Here is a 16,324-nt window from a genome sequence, read left to right on the forward strand (position 1 = left end):
GAGTAGCAGATGATTTTCATGATTGAAACATGGTCTTACTCCAATAGGAGTCCATGAGATTTTGCATATCTCCCTTTCCCTAACCAGACAATCATATGTAACTAAACATTGCATTGATAATCATAACTTAGAAGATTCTTTGTTGCTAGAAATATTGAACGTCTTTACTTCTAATTTAATATCATATTTTTTAGATTTCAGTTTTAAGATAAAATGGTAATTGTGATCTGCTGTATAATTTCCAAACTTCCCAAGGTCAGTAATGTAGAAGAGTAGAAGAAGCAAATAGCAAATAAACAAGGGCAGTGGGCTTCCCTGGTGGCGCAGTGGTTGAGAGTCCGCCTGCCGATGCAGGGGACACGGGTTCGTGCCCCGGTCCGGGAAGATCCCACATGCCGCGGAGCGGCTGGGCCCGTGAGCCATGGCTGCTGAGCCTGCGCGTCCGGAGCCTGTGCTCCGCAACGGGAGAGGCCACAACAATGAGAGGCCCGCGTACAGCAAAAAAAAAACAAAAAAAAACAAGGGCAGTATTTTATACATCTGTATTTATACATCTGTAATGTATTTTACAACATACATTAGTAGTCATCAGTGTCCAGCACACAGTACATGCTCAGGTAATCTTTAAATGGAAGGATCAAAGAGGACCTGGAATTTAATTTAGAGTTTTACATACCATTTTAGAATACACCCCCATATCTAAGACTCAATTTTATGGTACCATAGGTGGCATGATGTAAAAGTGGAGGAAAATAAAGAACATTGGAGAGGTCCAATTTGATCATTTCTGGTTATCTAGGTTGAGAGCTTTGTGCCTTCCCAGGTTATAAGGGCATAAGTCATACTTATTAATACAGCACAAGTATATTATTTTTGAAAAAAACTGTATATTGATATTAAAAGTATAAAAGAATCCAAATCTAAAATAATTATGGATGACAAATATTTGTCACTGTATAGGAGTGGAGATTAAATATAAAGAATACAGGTAGATATAAAGAACCCCTACAACTCAACAACAAATTAATAAACAACACAATGAAAAAATGAGCAAAAGGACTTGAGTAAGCATTCCTCTAAAGAAGATATACAGACGGCCAATAAATATATGAATATATGCTCAGTATCACTCATCATTAGGGAAATACAAATCGAAACCACATTGAGATACCACTTCACATCCAGAATGACTATTATTAAATACACACACATGCCTATATATACAGAAAAAATAACCACTGTTGGCAAGGATGTGGAGAAATGGGAATCCTTGTGATATGTTGGTGGGAATGTAAAATGGTGGAGCTGCTGTAGAAAACAGTATGCCTAGCTCCTCAAATGGTTAAACATAGAATTACATATAATCCATCAATTCCACTTCTCCGTATATACCCCAAAGAATGGAAAGCAGGGATACAAACAGATAATTGTACACCAATGTTTATAGGAGCATTAGTCACAATATCCAAAGGGTAGAAAACCCCAAGTGTTCATTGATGATGAAAGGATAAACAAAATGTGATATATGCATACAAGGGAATATTATTCAACCTTGAAAAGGAAGGAAGTCTTGACACATGTTACAAATGGATGAACCTTATGCTACATGAAATAAACCAGACACAGAAGAACAAATATTGTATGATTCCACTTACATAAGGTACTTAAAGTAGTCAAATTCATAGAGACAGAAAGTAGAGTCATGGTTGCCAAGGGAAGAGGGTAGGGGATAGGGAGTTATTTGATGGGTACAGAGTTTCAGTTTGGGAAGATAAAAAGTTCTAAAAATAGGTGGTGGTGATGGTAGCACAACAATGTGAATATACTTAATGCCACAGTACTGTAAATTTACACATACTATACACTTAAAAATTGCTAAAGTGGTGAATTTTATGTTATGCGTATTTTACCATAAAAGAAAAAACAAATAGAGGTAGACAGAAAAATTAGATGGGAGGATCTTGAGGGAAAGCTGAGGTAGGGAAACTGACCAAAACATTTTCAAGCATCACTTTTTCTTCAAGCTTTGCCTTTGTTTATTCAGGGTTTACAAGGACCCCCTGGGAGTACAGGAGACAGGGGATTTGCAGGAGAACCAGTAAGTTTATCTTCATGTGTTTCTAATTGTGTTTTTTTATATATATAATGTATTTTACCTGTCTGTTATTATTGCCTTTTTGTGCTGTGGCTGGTATGTTTTGGAAATCAGCATGTGTCATGGGCACCTAATTATAAGAATGAATATTTTACTGTGAATATATTTTTTAGTGCCTTCCTGGTTTCATAAAGTCAAATTTCGTCCTGTTTGTCTGGAACTGTTAAAACTTCACATATTTCTATTTTCAGCAAAGATAATTCAGTTTTATTAAATCTCAGAATTTTTTTTCTGAATGGCTTGCTGTTCGTATAATAATTATTACACTGCCCTCCCACACACAAAATCACATTTATGAGGGCAACTCTATAATAAAAGACCATATAGAGAAGCCAGACTCTACATGTAATGGGCCAAAGTGTGGAAACTTGACAGAAATGCTGTTAGATCAATAATTCAAAAAGTCACATCACCATTTCATAAATCTGACTCAGTTATAGAGTTTCCATGGAAAATGAATTGTGAAAATGAAATACCTTGCCATGCCTTATCTCTCACAATATATTCTTTATTGCCTATGAAGCCATTCTTCTGGCTAATAGTATCAGATGTAATGTGCAGTAACATGCTTCTAAGATTTACAACACAAATAGGTTTTCAAACTACTGGGTTGATCTTATCCATCAGTTGACACAAAAGTTTATAGGTGGCTTCTGCATAATTCATTTAGCTAGTAGGAAGTAGAAAATTCTAACAAAGAGCTCTTCTTACCAAACTGTGTTCATTTCCTCCTTTACATATTTAACCTATGGTATAAGCTCTCCAAACAATAGTAAACACTTGCCTATGGGTATAATTTTTCCAAATATAGTATCTTAAATGTGGTGTTGATTTTATCAAACTAAATTCTTCTCATTTTTCTCTGTTTTTTATCTCTCAACCTGCCATCCTAATTCTAATATTCATTTGATCATAAATCATGCAAATCTCTAAGTACTTCTTCTAAAGAGTCTGTAGCTCCTTGAAGTCAGAGACCATTTTTTGCACCTTTACAGTCCTCTTCCCTGGTATAATGTCTGGCATGTTATATCTACCTGATGCATATTTGTTAAACAGCATTAACCAAAGGTCAGTTAGCCAAAGGTGTAATCATTCAGCCAGTAATATTAGCTGAAGTGAAATGGAATTAAAATTAATCTTAAGAGGGAACACATTTAAGTCAAGAAAAGTGTATCAACAGGGCTATGGCAACAGCACAGACAATATCTTAGGCTTTATACAAGCAAAGATTTATTGTTGTAGTAATAAACGACTAAAATGGCTTAATAGCAACTAAAAATTGACATTCAGGTCACAGGGTCAGTGGGTCTGTTAAATAAAATATAAATCAATTCATGATGGATATAATGGGCTTTGTTTCACATATTTGAGCTACTTAGATCTGAAATAATATATAGCAAAGAAACTATCCTAATCTGGGGTTAGGGAAACTTCCAGAGGAGGAGCATCTGAGTTGTGATCTGAAGGATGAACAGTAGTTACTTAAGCAAATATGGAGAAAAGTCATTCCAGAGAGAAGTTGTGAACTGGGAGACAACCCTACTTATTTATTTAAAGATCTAAAAGAAGACCAGCATGGTGTGGCACAGAGAGCCAGGTGGGAAGTGAGTGCAAGATGAGGATGGAAAGGGAAGGAGGGGACAAAACACATGCAGCTCAGTAAGCCCTACTCCCAAAGATTTGTATTTTTATCCTAAGAACAAAGGGGTGTCACTGAAGGGATAAGGCTAGGTTTATGATCATATTACTGTTCTGTACAGATCACTCAAACTAAATTGGAAGGGACTAAGAATGGACAAGAATAGCTTTGTGTTACAGAAGTCCAGATAAGAGATAGTAGAACTGTTTATGATTAGCAGAAAGAAAGAGTAGATAGATGTAAAATATTCAAAAGGAGATAAAATCAACAGGAAATAGATATGCTATATGTGAAGTATGATTCCTAAGGTTGTGGCTTGAAGAATTAATGAGATAATGATATCACTCACTGAAACTGAGAATACCAGCAGAAATTTATGTTTGAGAATGGAAGATTATAAGTCAGTTTAGCTATGTTGAATTTGAGGTGCCTTTGAGAACTGTGAAGATGGCAGTTGGATGTGGAGCTCAAAGCAGAATAATATCCTGAAATTTAAAATATTGGAGTCACTGGTCTAGGGAAAAAGTATAGGAAAGAGAAAAGAACAGGATCTAAGGTTGAATTTTGAAGAAATGCTACATATGATTAATGTTGGTAGAAGAGGATGAAACTGCAGAGATGACTGAAAGAGGTAAGAGGAAAATCAGGTATATAAGTTTGAAGTTCAGCCCCAACCATAACGTACCTTAAAATCTTCATGACAATCTTAAATTCCTTTAGAAGTACGTAAGCAAAAATATATATCTAGATCAAACCAGAAGTATAATTGACATGCTAAAATAAGACAGAAAATGGAATCAATTAAAAGTCTTAATTTTCAAAAGAGTGGGATAAAAAGAATGGAAGACAAAAAAGAAAGAACAAGGGTAGCAAAAGAAAACAGTAATAAATATAGTAGGTATGAACCCAGGGGTATCAGTAATCACTTACATGTCAGTGTTCTAAATGCACCAGTTGAGAAACAGAGGCACAGAGTAGAAAGAAAAAGAAGACCTAACTGTATGTTGTCTTCAAGGAATCCACTTTAAATATAAAGGCACAGATATATTAAAAGTAAAGAGATAGATAAAATGGGCAAAGATGTACTAATACTAACCAAAGGAAAGCTGGAGTAGTTATATTAATTTCCAACAAAATAGACTTCAGATAAAGGACAATTATCAGGGATAAAGAGGGACATTACATAGTGATAAGTGTATCAATTCTCCAAAGACATAATAATGCTTAAAGTGTATGCATCTAACAACAGAGCATCAAATTATATGAGGCAAAAACTGATAGAACTCCAAGGATAAATAGACAAACTTACTATTTCATTTGGAGACTTCAGCACTTATCTATCAGTAATTGAGAGATCCAGCAAGCAGATAATCAGTAAGATTATAGTTGAAGTGAACACCACCATCAGGACACTGGATCTAATTGACACTTATAGACTGCTTAATCCAGTAACAGCAGAATGTACATTCTTTTCAAGTTCACATGGAATATTCACCAAGATAGACTGCGTTCTGGGTCATCAAACACACCTTAACAAATTTCAAAGAAAAGATATCATACAAAATATGCTCTTAGTCCAGAATGGAATTAAACTATAAATCAATAAGAGAAACATAACTGGAAAATCTCAAACTATTTTGAGATTAAACTACACACTTCTGAATAACACTGGTTCAAAGAAGACATCTCGAGAAATGTTAAAAATATTTTGAACTAAATGAAAATGGAAATACAACTTATCGAACTTTGTGGGATGCAATGAAAGCAGTGTGTAGAGGGAAATTTATAGTATTGAATGCATATACTAGAAAAGAAGAAAGATCTAAAATCAATAACAAGCTTCCACCTTAGGAGACCAGAAAAAGAAGAGAAAATTAAATACAAAATGAGCAGAAGAAAGTAAATGATAAAAATCAGAGCAGAAATCAATTAAATTAAAAACAGGAAAGATAGAGAAAATCAATGAAACAAAAAACTTATTCTTTTAAAAGATCAATAAAATTGGTCAAACCCCCTAGCCAGGATCATCAAGAATAAAAAAAAAGAGAGAAGACACAAATTACTAATATTAGAAATGGAAGAGTGACCTTCACTACTGATCCCATGGACGTTAAAAAAGGCAAGAAAGGAATACTATGAATAACTCTATTCTCACAAATTTGATAACCTAGATGAAATGGACAAATTCCTTGAAAGATGTAATCTACCAAAACTCACACAACGAAAATTTGATAATCTGAATAGGCTTATATTGATTAAAGAAATTGAGTCAACGATTAATAACCTTCCAAAACAGAAAACACCAGGCCCAGATGGTCTTACTGGTGAATACTGCCAGAGATTTAAGGAACAAAATGATACCCATTTTCTACAATCTATTCCAGAAAATAGAAACAGAAGAAATACCTCCTAACTCATTCTGTGAGGCCAGCATTACCCTAATACCAAAACCAGACAGAGCTATTACAAGAAAAGAAAACTACAGACCAGTATCTCTCATGAACATATATTTTAAAATCTTCCACAAAATATCAACAAATTGAATCCACTAATATATAAAGATAATTATACACCATAACGAACTGGGATTTATCCCAGGTATGTAAGGCTGGTTCAACCTTCAAAAATCAATTAGTATAATCCATTACTTTAACAAACTAAAAAAGAAATTATATAAAATAGGTGCAGAAAAATAATTTGACAAAATACAATACCCATCTATGATAAAAATTCACAGTAAACTAGGAGGAAAGGGGAACGTGCTCAGCTTTATGAAGAATATATTTTTAACAACCTTATAGCTAACATCATACTTAATGATGAAATGCTAGATGCTTTCCCCCTAAGAACAGGGAAACAAGTAAAGGATGTCCCTCTTTTTTTAAACTCCTGTTCAGCATTGGGCTGGAAGTCCTAACTAATGCAATGGAACAAGAAAAGAAAAGAAAAGACTGGGAAAGAAGATATAAAATTGTCTTTTTTGCAGATGACATAGTTGACTATAAAGAAAAGCCCAAAGAATTAATTAAAAAGACCAACAATCAGTCACTTTCCTATATACCAGCAATAAACACTTGGAATTTGAAATTTAAAGTACAGTACCATTTACATCAGCATCAAAAAAAGGCATAAATCTAAAAAATATATACAAGATCTATTTGAGGAAAACTACAAAGCTCTGATCAAAGAAGATTTAATAAATGGAGAGATATTCCTTGTTCATGGAGAGATATTCCTTGTTCATGGATAGAAAGACCCATTGTTAGGATGTCAGTTCTTCACAACTTGATTTATAGATTTAATTCAATTCCAGTCAAAATCCTAGTGAACTACTTTGTGGATACTGACAAATAGATACTAAAGTTCATATGGAAAGGCAAGAGACCCAGAATAGCCAACATAATATTGAAGTCAGAAGACTGGCACTACCAAACTAAAGATTTACTATAAAGATACAGTAATCAAGACAGTGTAGTATTGACAAAAGATAATTGGAACAAAATGGTAAGCTCAGAAGTAGAACTCCACAAATATAGTCAATTGGTCTTTGACAAAGAACATGGGCAATTCAATGGATAGTCTTTTCAACAAATGGTACTAGAACAGCTGGATATCCACAAGCAAAAAAAATTGATTTAGACAAATACTATACATCTTTAACAAAAATTTACTCAAAATGAATCATAGACCTAAATGTAAAATGCATAACTGTGAAACTCCTAGAAGATAACAGAGGAGAACACTTCAATGACTTTGGATTTGGCAATGAGTTTTTAGATACAATAAAACAAAAGCATGATCCATGAATGAAAAATTTGATAGGTTGGACTTCATTAAAATTAAAAAACTTCTGCTCCATGACATGTTCAGAGAATGAAGACATGCCATTACTGGGAGAAAATAATTGCAAAACACATATCTGTTAAAGGACTTGTATCCAAAGTATAGAAAGAACTCTTAAAAGTCAATGATAAGAGAAACAATCCAATTAAAAAATGGGCAAAAGATTTGAAGACACCATGCCAAATAAGACATACAGGTGGCAAAGAAGAATATTAAGATATTCACATCGGGGGCTTCCCTGGTGGCAAAGTGGTTGAGAATCTGCCTGCTAATGCAGGGGACACAGGTTCGAGCCCTGGTCTGGGAAGATCCCACATGCCGTGGAGCAACTAGGCCCGTGAGCCACACCTGCTGAGCCTGCGTTCCACAATAAGAGAGGCTGCGATAGTGAGAGGCCCGTGCACCACGATGAAGAGTGACCCCCTCTTGCCACAACTAGAGAAAGCCCTCTCACAGAAACGAAGACCCAACACAGCAAAAATTAATTAATTAATTAATAAACTCCTACCCCCAACATCTTCTATAAAAAAAAAAAAAGATATTCACGTCATATGTCATTAGAGAATTTCAAACTAAAACAACAATGACATTCCATTACACACCTGTAGGAATGGCTAAAATCCAAAACACTGACAATACCAAATGCTAGCAAAGATGTGGAGCAACAAGAGTTCTCATTCATTGCTGGTGGAAAGCAGCTTTGGAACACAGTCTGGCAGTTTCTTACGAAGCTAAACATACTCTTACCATGTGATTCAGCAGTCATGCTCCTTGGTGTTTACTGAAATGAGTGTAAATCTTATGACTACACAAAACCTGCCCATGAATGTTTATAGCAGCTTTATTCATAGTTGCTAAAAATTGGAAGCAACCAATAATGTCCTTCAAAAGTTAAATGGATAAACAAACTGTGGTACATCCATACAGTGGACTATTATTCAGCAATAAAGAGAAATGAGCTATAAGGCCACAAAAAGACATAGAGTAACCTTTAAATACATCCCACTAAATGAAAAAAAAAGCCAGTCTGAAAAATCTAAATACTATATGATTCCAACTATGTGACATTCTGGAAAAGGCAAAACTATAGAGACAGTAAAGAACAGTGCTTGCCAGGGATTGGGGGAAGGGGACAAAGGATGAATCAGTGGAGGACAGGTGAATTTTAGGGCAGTGAAACTATTTTGTATGATACTGTAAAAGTGTATACCTGATATTATACATTTCTCAAAACTCAGAACTGTACAACACAGAGTGAACCCTAGGGTAAACTATGGACTTTAGTTAGTCATAAAGTGTCAATATTGGTTCATCAATTGCAACAAATCTACCATACCAATGTAAGATGTTAATAGTAGGGGAAACTGGGCAGGGGTAGTATATAGGAACTCTCTGTACTTTCTGTTCAATTTTTCTGTAAACCTAAAACTTCTTTAAGAAATAAAGTCTGTTAACTAAAACAAAATATTCTAGTAAAGTCAAGCATAATCCTGTAATATGGTAGTGTATCTATCTTGTGTCTGTGTCCAACCTACTAAGAAACACTGAAACACTGATGTATGCTTAGGAACCACAAGATAAGATTACTAACTCTCACTATATCATCTAACATTATTTTAAAAGTTTTAGCTACTGTAGTGGGATATGATGCACAAATCATCATAAAAGGAAATGTAAGCATTGTAATTTAGAGAACATATAAAAAAACCCAAAAGACTTATAAAACCCAAAGAGAATTCTATTTTTTCAACTACTGATAGAGAGTAATATAACAGCAATACATATAATAAACAGTTTTTAAAAATCAGTTTCCCTACATACAAGTAATTAGCAGAAAATGTAATAGGAAAAAGATCCCACTCAAGATAGAAACAGAACATAATAATTAAGAATAACCTTAGTGAGAATTAGATGGGACACTTATGAAGAAAATTTTGAAAATTTACTGAGACCTAGAAACTGACTTAAGCAGAAAGGCAATTTATCATCTAAACAGAAGACTGATTATTTTTTAGATTAATGAATTAGATATAATCCAATCCCATTCAAAATTCTCATTACCCATTATAAATTAGGTGTGGAATTTAATTATTCTCAGTATAGCTTATAAGAATGAGCAGGTGAAATAGCTTAATATTTTAAGAAGAGGAAGACTACTGCTACTAGGTATTAAAAGAAATAATAAAGACAGAATAATCCCTGTGACATTGATCCATCTAGATTTACAGATGTGGGACAAAAAAAGGTAGCTTTTCAATAACCAAGAATATAAAAGAATTTAATATTGATAGGGACAACATTACACATCAGTAGGGAAGATAAGAATTAAAAATGATGCTAGAATAATTGCATCACCCTTCCTAAGTTCAACAAATGTTTGTTGAGTACCTACTATATATTAAGGACTGTGCTGGATTCTAAGGGGCTTATTGTTAAGCCATGAAGAGTTTACAGTTAGTAGAGATATAGGTAACACGGTAAAAAATCATTTCAACATATTAGGATAAATGCTAAAATAGAGATTAATTTACAGTCCCTAAATGAGCACAAAGGAGATACACTTAGCCCAAGCTGGGTTTCCCAGAAGACTTGATTTAGGAAATGACACTTGGTCTGAATAATGGATAAGTTAGTAACCAGGTAAACAGGGTAGAAAGAGCACTCCAGGTGAATGGAACAGTATGAGGAAAGACATGGAGGCATGAAACAGCCTGATATTTTCAGGGGACTTTAATCAGTTGCATTCACTAGAGCATAAAGTGAAAAGTAGAAAGTGTTGCTATTTGGTTAAAAGAGTTTGTTTTGATACTCACCTCACACAGTACATCAAAACAATGGTTTAAATAGATAAGTATTTTAAAACCATAAGTAACAAAAGAGTAGGTGAAAATTTTTAATGGGAATAGATGTATTAAACAAATATGGTAGAAAAATCCATAAAAGACTGGACAGGTTTAACTACATACAAATTTTAAACTTCTCCCATTCAGATTTTTTAAAAAACACTAAAAGATTTAAGGAGCTACATTAAATGTTAAGTGGGTCAAGTGGTTATTTTGGGTCATTTTTACTTTTATGTATTTCCAGGTGTTCTACAGTGAGCTTATTTAGGGGTTAAAAGTTACCTTTATGTTTTTAAAATAAAATGACAAACAACAAACTGGGCAGATGTTAGCAGTAAAATAAGGCAGAAAAAAGTTAATGTCTACAACACATAAAGAACTCTACAAATTTTTTTAAATGACCCCCAAAATACATGGGCAAAGGACATGATCAAGCAACATGTAGAATATTGCAGATAGCTGATAAAACAAATGACAAAAAAAATATTCAACCTCACTGGTAGTCAAGCATATATACATTTTAAGATACCAGATTGTCCATCAAATTAAAGAAGAATTAAAAAAATAATATTCTGTGCTAGGATGAATTCAATGAAATAGATTCTAATTTTATACATTGTTTGTGGAATGTTAATTATTGCAGCCTTTCTGGAAATTGACTTCACTTTATGACCAAATAACGCTACATTTCAGACTCTATTCCAGGGGTGGAAATGCAGAATGCATACAAAGACTACTGCACAAAGATGTTTCTCTCAGTGTGTTTATAGTAGGGTAAAACTACATTCTGAAGACAATCCATGAATTTTAAAATATTATACATAATATTTAATAAGCCATAATTGAAAAACATTAGTGACCTCTTAATACATTTAATGGCTGTGCTATTGAGTAGGGACAACATATGTGTGCTTACATACCAACCTTATAATTCTATTATTCATATACTTATCTCAACTATTCAGCAGTGCCATCTGATGTTATAGACTTTAACATTCACTTATATTCTAATACACATATAATAAATCTCATAAAGCAAAATTTTACTGTAAAGAAAACTTATAAACAATATAAATGTCTAGCATTAAGAAAATGATTAAATTATGGTACTGCAGAATGTTAGATGGAATGTAATATTATGTAGCCATTGAACAATTTTGGTATGAAATATTTACAGTAACATGGTAAAATATTTATATTTCAAATAGAATCTTAAACATAAAACAGATATAGTTAGGGGCTTCCCTGGTGGCACAGTGGTTAGGAGTCTGCCTGCCAATGCAGGGGACGCGGGTTCAAGCACTGGTCCAGGAGGATCGCACATGCTGTGGAACAAATGGGCCCGTACGCTGCAGCTACTTAGCCTGTGCTCTAGAACCCGCGATCCACAACTGCTGAGGCCCGTGCACCTGGAGCCTGTGCGCCGGGAGCCCATGCTCTGCAACAAGAGAAGCCACCACAGTAAGAAGCCCACGCACCACAACAAAGAGTGGCCCTTGCTCACCACAGCTAGAGAAAAGTCTGTACGCAGCAACAAAGACCCAACGGAGCCAAAAGTAAAATAAAATTAATTAATTAAAATAAAACAGATATAGTTATTTATAAGTATGCTCCCACAAAAGAACTAGAAGGAAATATGCAAGCATATTTAGTGTCATCTCTCTATGGTAGGATTATGGTTTATTTACTTAATCTGGGGTTTTTTGTACTTTCAATACTTTTCAAATATGTTAAAATAAACATTAATGTAACAAATTAGAAAAAGTTTAAGATAACCAAACATACCACATTTTTTTCCCATTAACACATTTTTTTAAAGTGAGGTGTTCACAAATTGTGATGGAGTACAAACTCATAGAATTTTAACTATCTTGTTATATTCTGAATCTTAAAAAAAACACCTTCTTTGTACTGTCTTTCCAGAAAGACCAAAAAATTCAAACAGCTTCTTTAGATGGCTGGGCAAATAGCATTAAATTTTAGTTTCTAAATAAGTGTTAATCTATCTAGAGTAATTCTAGACAGTTAAATGGGTTCACACACTAAGATCCTTTAGGTTTAGCAATTTAATGTTTAGGCCATAAGCTAATTATTCAGTGTTTGTTTACTTATAATTACACTATTCAGTATTACAGGGGAAAAGATCTCCGTAAAGGTCCCACATACATTTTATTGCACCTTAGTGATTATCCCATGTAAACATTGTTACATTTATTCATATGAAACAGAGAAATTGTTCAACTGGACTCACTACTCTGATAAAGTATGACATTAAGCAAACTCAAGCATATTTTTATTTCATTGGAAACCATATATTTGTTTCTTTAAAAATGCTGTTTTGTTTGTCATATGTTTTTCAGGAATATTAAGTGGATCTATAATTGTCCTACCCATTAAATAAGATAACTCTGAAAGCCCTTAGCACTCTATTTCATAATTATTAGATGCTTGATAAATGGTTATTGAATGAATGAGTGAATTAGGGAATGAAAGAATGAAAGGCACCGTCCTTTCTTTCCTTTCCTTTTCTTTTGAAGCCAAACAAAGCTTAATTAGTAACAAAAAAAAAGATGAATCAACTAAAGATTTAATTTTTTTTATACAGAGAGTAAAGTAATACATTGATAAATGTATTATGTGTTATATTACATATGATATAATTTATGCATATGTTAATTGAAATATAGAGTACATTTTAATTCTAACAGCCTAAATGTTGTTTTAATATAGGGACCACGAGGACTGCAGGGTGATGCTGGACCTCCTGGAGAAATGGGTGCTGAGGTAATTTTTCTTGGGGCTCTTTCTTGTTAGTTCATCAATACTCAGTACTTTTTGTAAGACTCCTCTTAAGGTTAAGTTGATATCTTAGGTATATATATTTTGAAGAATAATTTTATAGTGTTTTGTTTCATATTCAGGAAATAAAACCTAAAATTCTATTAAAACCAGGGATGACTGTTGTATGAACCTAATTTTATGCATATAAAATTCCCTTAACAGTTCATTTAAATGAGAGAACAAAAAGTGAATAAAACTTTCCCTTCACTGATTTAGAGTTAACTTTGATAACCCTTCACTCCATTATAGAAGAATATTGAAAAGTAACTCTTACTCAAGATATATTTTAGAATAATAAACCATACTTGTTATAATTATAAAATCCAATTACTTCATTTCTTTTGTTTGTTAACTTTAACCCTAAAAAATTAGGCATAAATTCTCTCCTCCCTTGGCTTCTGTGAAACTGCTCCCCCTTGATTCTGCTTTTTACCTTCTGATTAGCCTCAGTCTTGATGGGAAGCTGTCCTTCCTCTTCCTCAGCTTACAGTCATATTATCACATAGACTGTAATTACCAATATTATTCTGATAGGTCTTAGCTTGATAGCTCTAACTCATGCCTCTCTCCTTGGGGCTCCAGTTATTGATTTCCCATTGTCTTTTATGTATGCACCTAGGTATCCCACAAACATCTCAAATTCAAAATATCTAAACCAAACCCATCGCTTTCCCACTGTTATTCCTCTTTTTATTCTCATCTCATGAAAGATATCCCTTATGCCCAGTAACCCCAAACTGAGAGTCATCCTAGACTCCTATTCCTTCAATCAGCTATCTTTTCCCTTTGAATAAGCTCCCACTAATGTCTCACCTCCATCCTTTCCTTTCCGTCCCCATTGCCAGTGCTCCAGTCCTCTGCTCTAATTCCATGTCTCCTCCAACTGCCATTATTCCTTAGCTACTTGTGGCCAGTTTGCCTTTGTCATATCATTCTTGTCCTTGAAATTTTTCAATGGCTCTCATAGCCTTTAATAAAATGCCAATTTCTTAACATGATAATGTTCTGCATTGTCTAATGTCTGCAGACCTGTTCAACCACATTCCAATAGAACTTTACTCCTCCTCTAATTCCACGATTATGCCATGCTTTCTTGCTGTGTACTGTGTATCCACTGGGAGTCCAAGGGTGGCTGAGATATGGTCCCTGACTCCTTTAGCAGTTTATAATCTATTCCAGAAGATAATCATGTAAAAGATCATTATACTTCCATCTGTTAGACCCAATGATGGAGACATTCACAGGGCATTATAAGAGTACAGCAATGAGTATGTAACCTTACCTGGATAAGGGGAAAAAGAAGACTTGTCTGTGTTGAGGCAGGGGGAGGGTAATGAGTTTTAAGGAATGAGTATGAGTTAGCCATATGAAAAGAGGGAATAAGGATATGGCGATTCCCGAAAAAGGGGTAGTATGAGTAGGAACATGCAAACATGAGTCAGTATGGATTCTTTGATGCTTAAAGTCAAAACAAGGAGTGATGATAGATGAAATTACAGAGAAATGGTTAGATCAAACGAAAAATCTTATATACTCTGTTAAGAAGCTTGAACTTTTCATCTTACAGGCTACAGTAAGTCATTGTGAGGTAGACATAGGGCAGTGATAAAGTCAGATTTGTATTTTTGGAAGATCATTTTAGCAGCCTCAAGGAAGATGTATTTGAGAAGACAAGAGTGCAGACATATATACCTTCTAAAAGGCTGTTGTATTCAACTAGTTAAGAAACAATGGAGGTCTGAACTAAAGTAGTCAGCATAAGTAAGAAGGGGATGTATTTGAGAAATGTTTGTTACATAAATTCTGGAGAGCCTGCATATTTGTGGGATATGGAAAGTAAATGGGAAAGAGAAGTCAAAAATTATTTCCAGATTTCAACAGGATGGATAGCAATATCCTTTCCTGAGACAAGAAAAGAAGAATGTTAGTCATAATCTGCTACTCTGCCCAAGGTAAATGGTTAACAGGTAGCAGACCTTGGCTTTGAATCCACATCTGATTCAAAAGCCAATGCTGAAAACCTATACTATGCCACATCCTTCCTCTGAGTCTAAAAAAAGCAGAGGAAAGTCATACCTCATAACTTGAAATTTTTTTTAACAGGGTAGGAGACAAGAATCTGTCATGATAAGGAGTAGGGGTTGAGCATATTTTCTGTTGAGGAAAATATGCTGGTTTAGAATAGTGGTTGAGGATAATGGAAGAGGGAAATGACTAAAGACACGTAAAAGCAGATATACCTTATTAAAAGTAAAACTGAAGTAGGAGACTTTGAATTTGCATTATATTAATAATAATGATGTTAATAATAGGTAACAACTTCAGAGAACTTTCTATGTTCCTAGCAGTATTTATGTACTTTACCATATTAATGAATTCTCACAATACCCCATGAGGTAATGCAATTATCCTCATTCTACAGATGAGGAAACTAAGCCATGAAATGGTTAAGCAACTTGTTCAAGAGCAATAGTTGGTAGTAGTGGTAGAGCCCACATTTAAATTTAGGGAGTCTCTCTCTGCAACCCATTCTCTTAGTCACTATGCCTCTCAATATGTAATGAAGCCACTTTGCACAAGAGTGTAATTTTTCCATTGATGTTCAACTGGGAATAGAAATGGAGAAGGCAATTGAAAGCGCTTATCCAAGATTGGCATAAGAAAAGAGGTACCACAGAGATCAGAAGGTCAACTATTGGATTTAGCTTAAGAATAAAAGAAGCCAAGAGGAGCTGACAGATTGGGTGAAACTGGGGAATAGACGAGGTCTAGGAGATTAAAAGCAATTTTGATGTGGAAGAAGTCCTCAGAGAGTTGGAATTCTCTCAAAAGAGAATTTTAACCTTAGGTTAGGATATTAAATTCTGTCATTTCTGAGGCAGAGCAGAAACTCAGGCAGTCTCACTTCATAGTCCTTCCTCTTAAGTACTGTAATACACTGCCTCTTATAACAGTAAAGTCACAAAGGTAACCAACAGAAAATTTTAAATAATATAACTATTT

General features: G+C 34.2%; 1 protein-coding gene across 1 annotated transcript in view; it reads left to right on the forward strand.

Moving 5' to 3' along the window:
• COL24A1 (collagen type XXIV alpha 1 chain) overlaps positions 1-16,324 on the forward strand; it is a 400,363-nt gene that overhangs the window by 266,259 nt on the left and 117,780 nt on the right. Inside the window, exons 32-33 of the mRNA XM_081222837.1 lie at positions 2,045-2,098; positions 13,211-13,264. Coding sequence (XP_081078963.1) covers positions 2,045-2,098; positions 13,211-13,264 — 108 coding nt within the window. The remainder of the gene's footprint in view (positions 1-2,044; positions 2,099-13,210; positions 13,265-16,324) is intronic.

The sequence above is a fragment of the Mesoplodon bidens genome, assembly GCF_964165515.1.
Source record: "Mesoplodon bidens genome assembly, chromosome: 2".
Lineage (NCBI taxonomy): Eukaryota > Metazoa > Chordata > Mammalia > Artiodactyla > Ziphiidae > Mesoplodon > Mesoplodon bidens.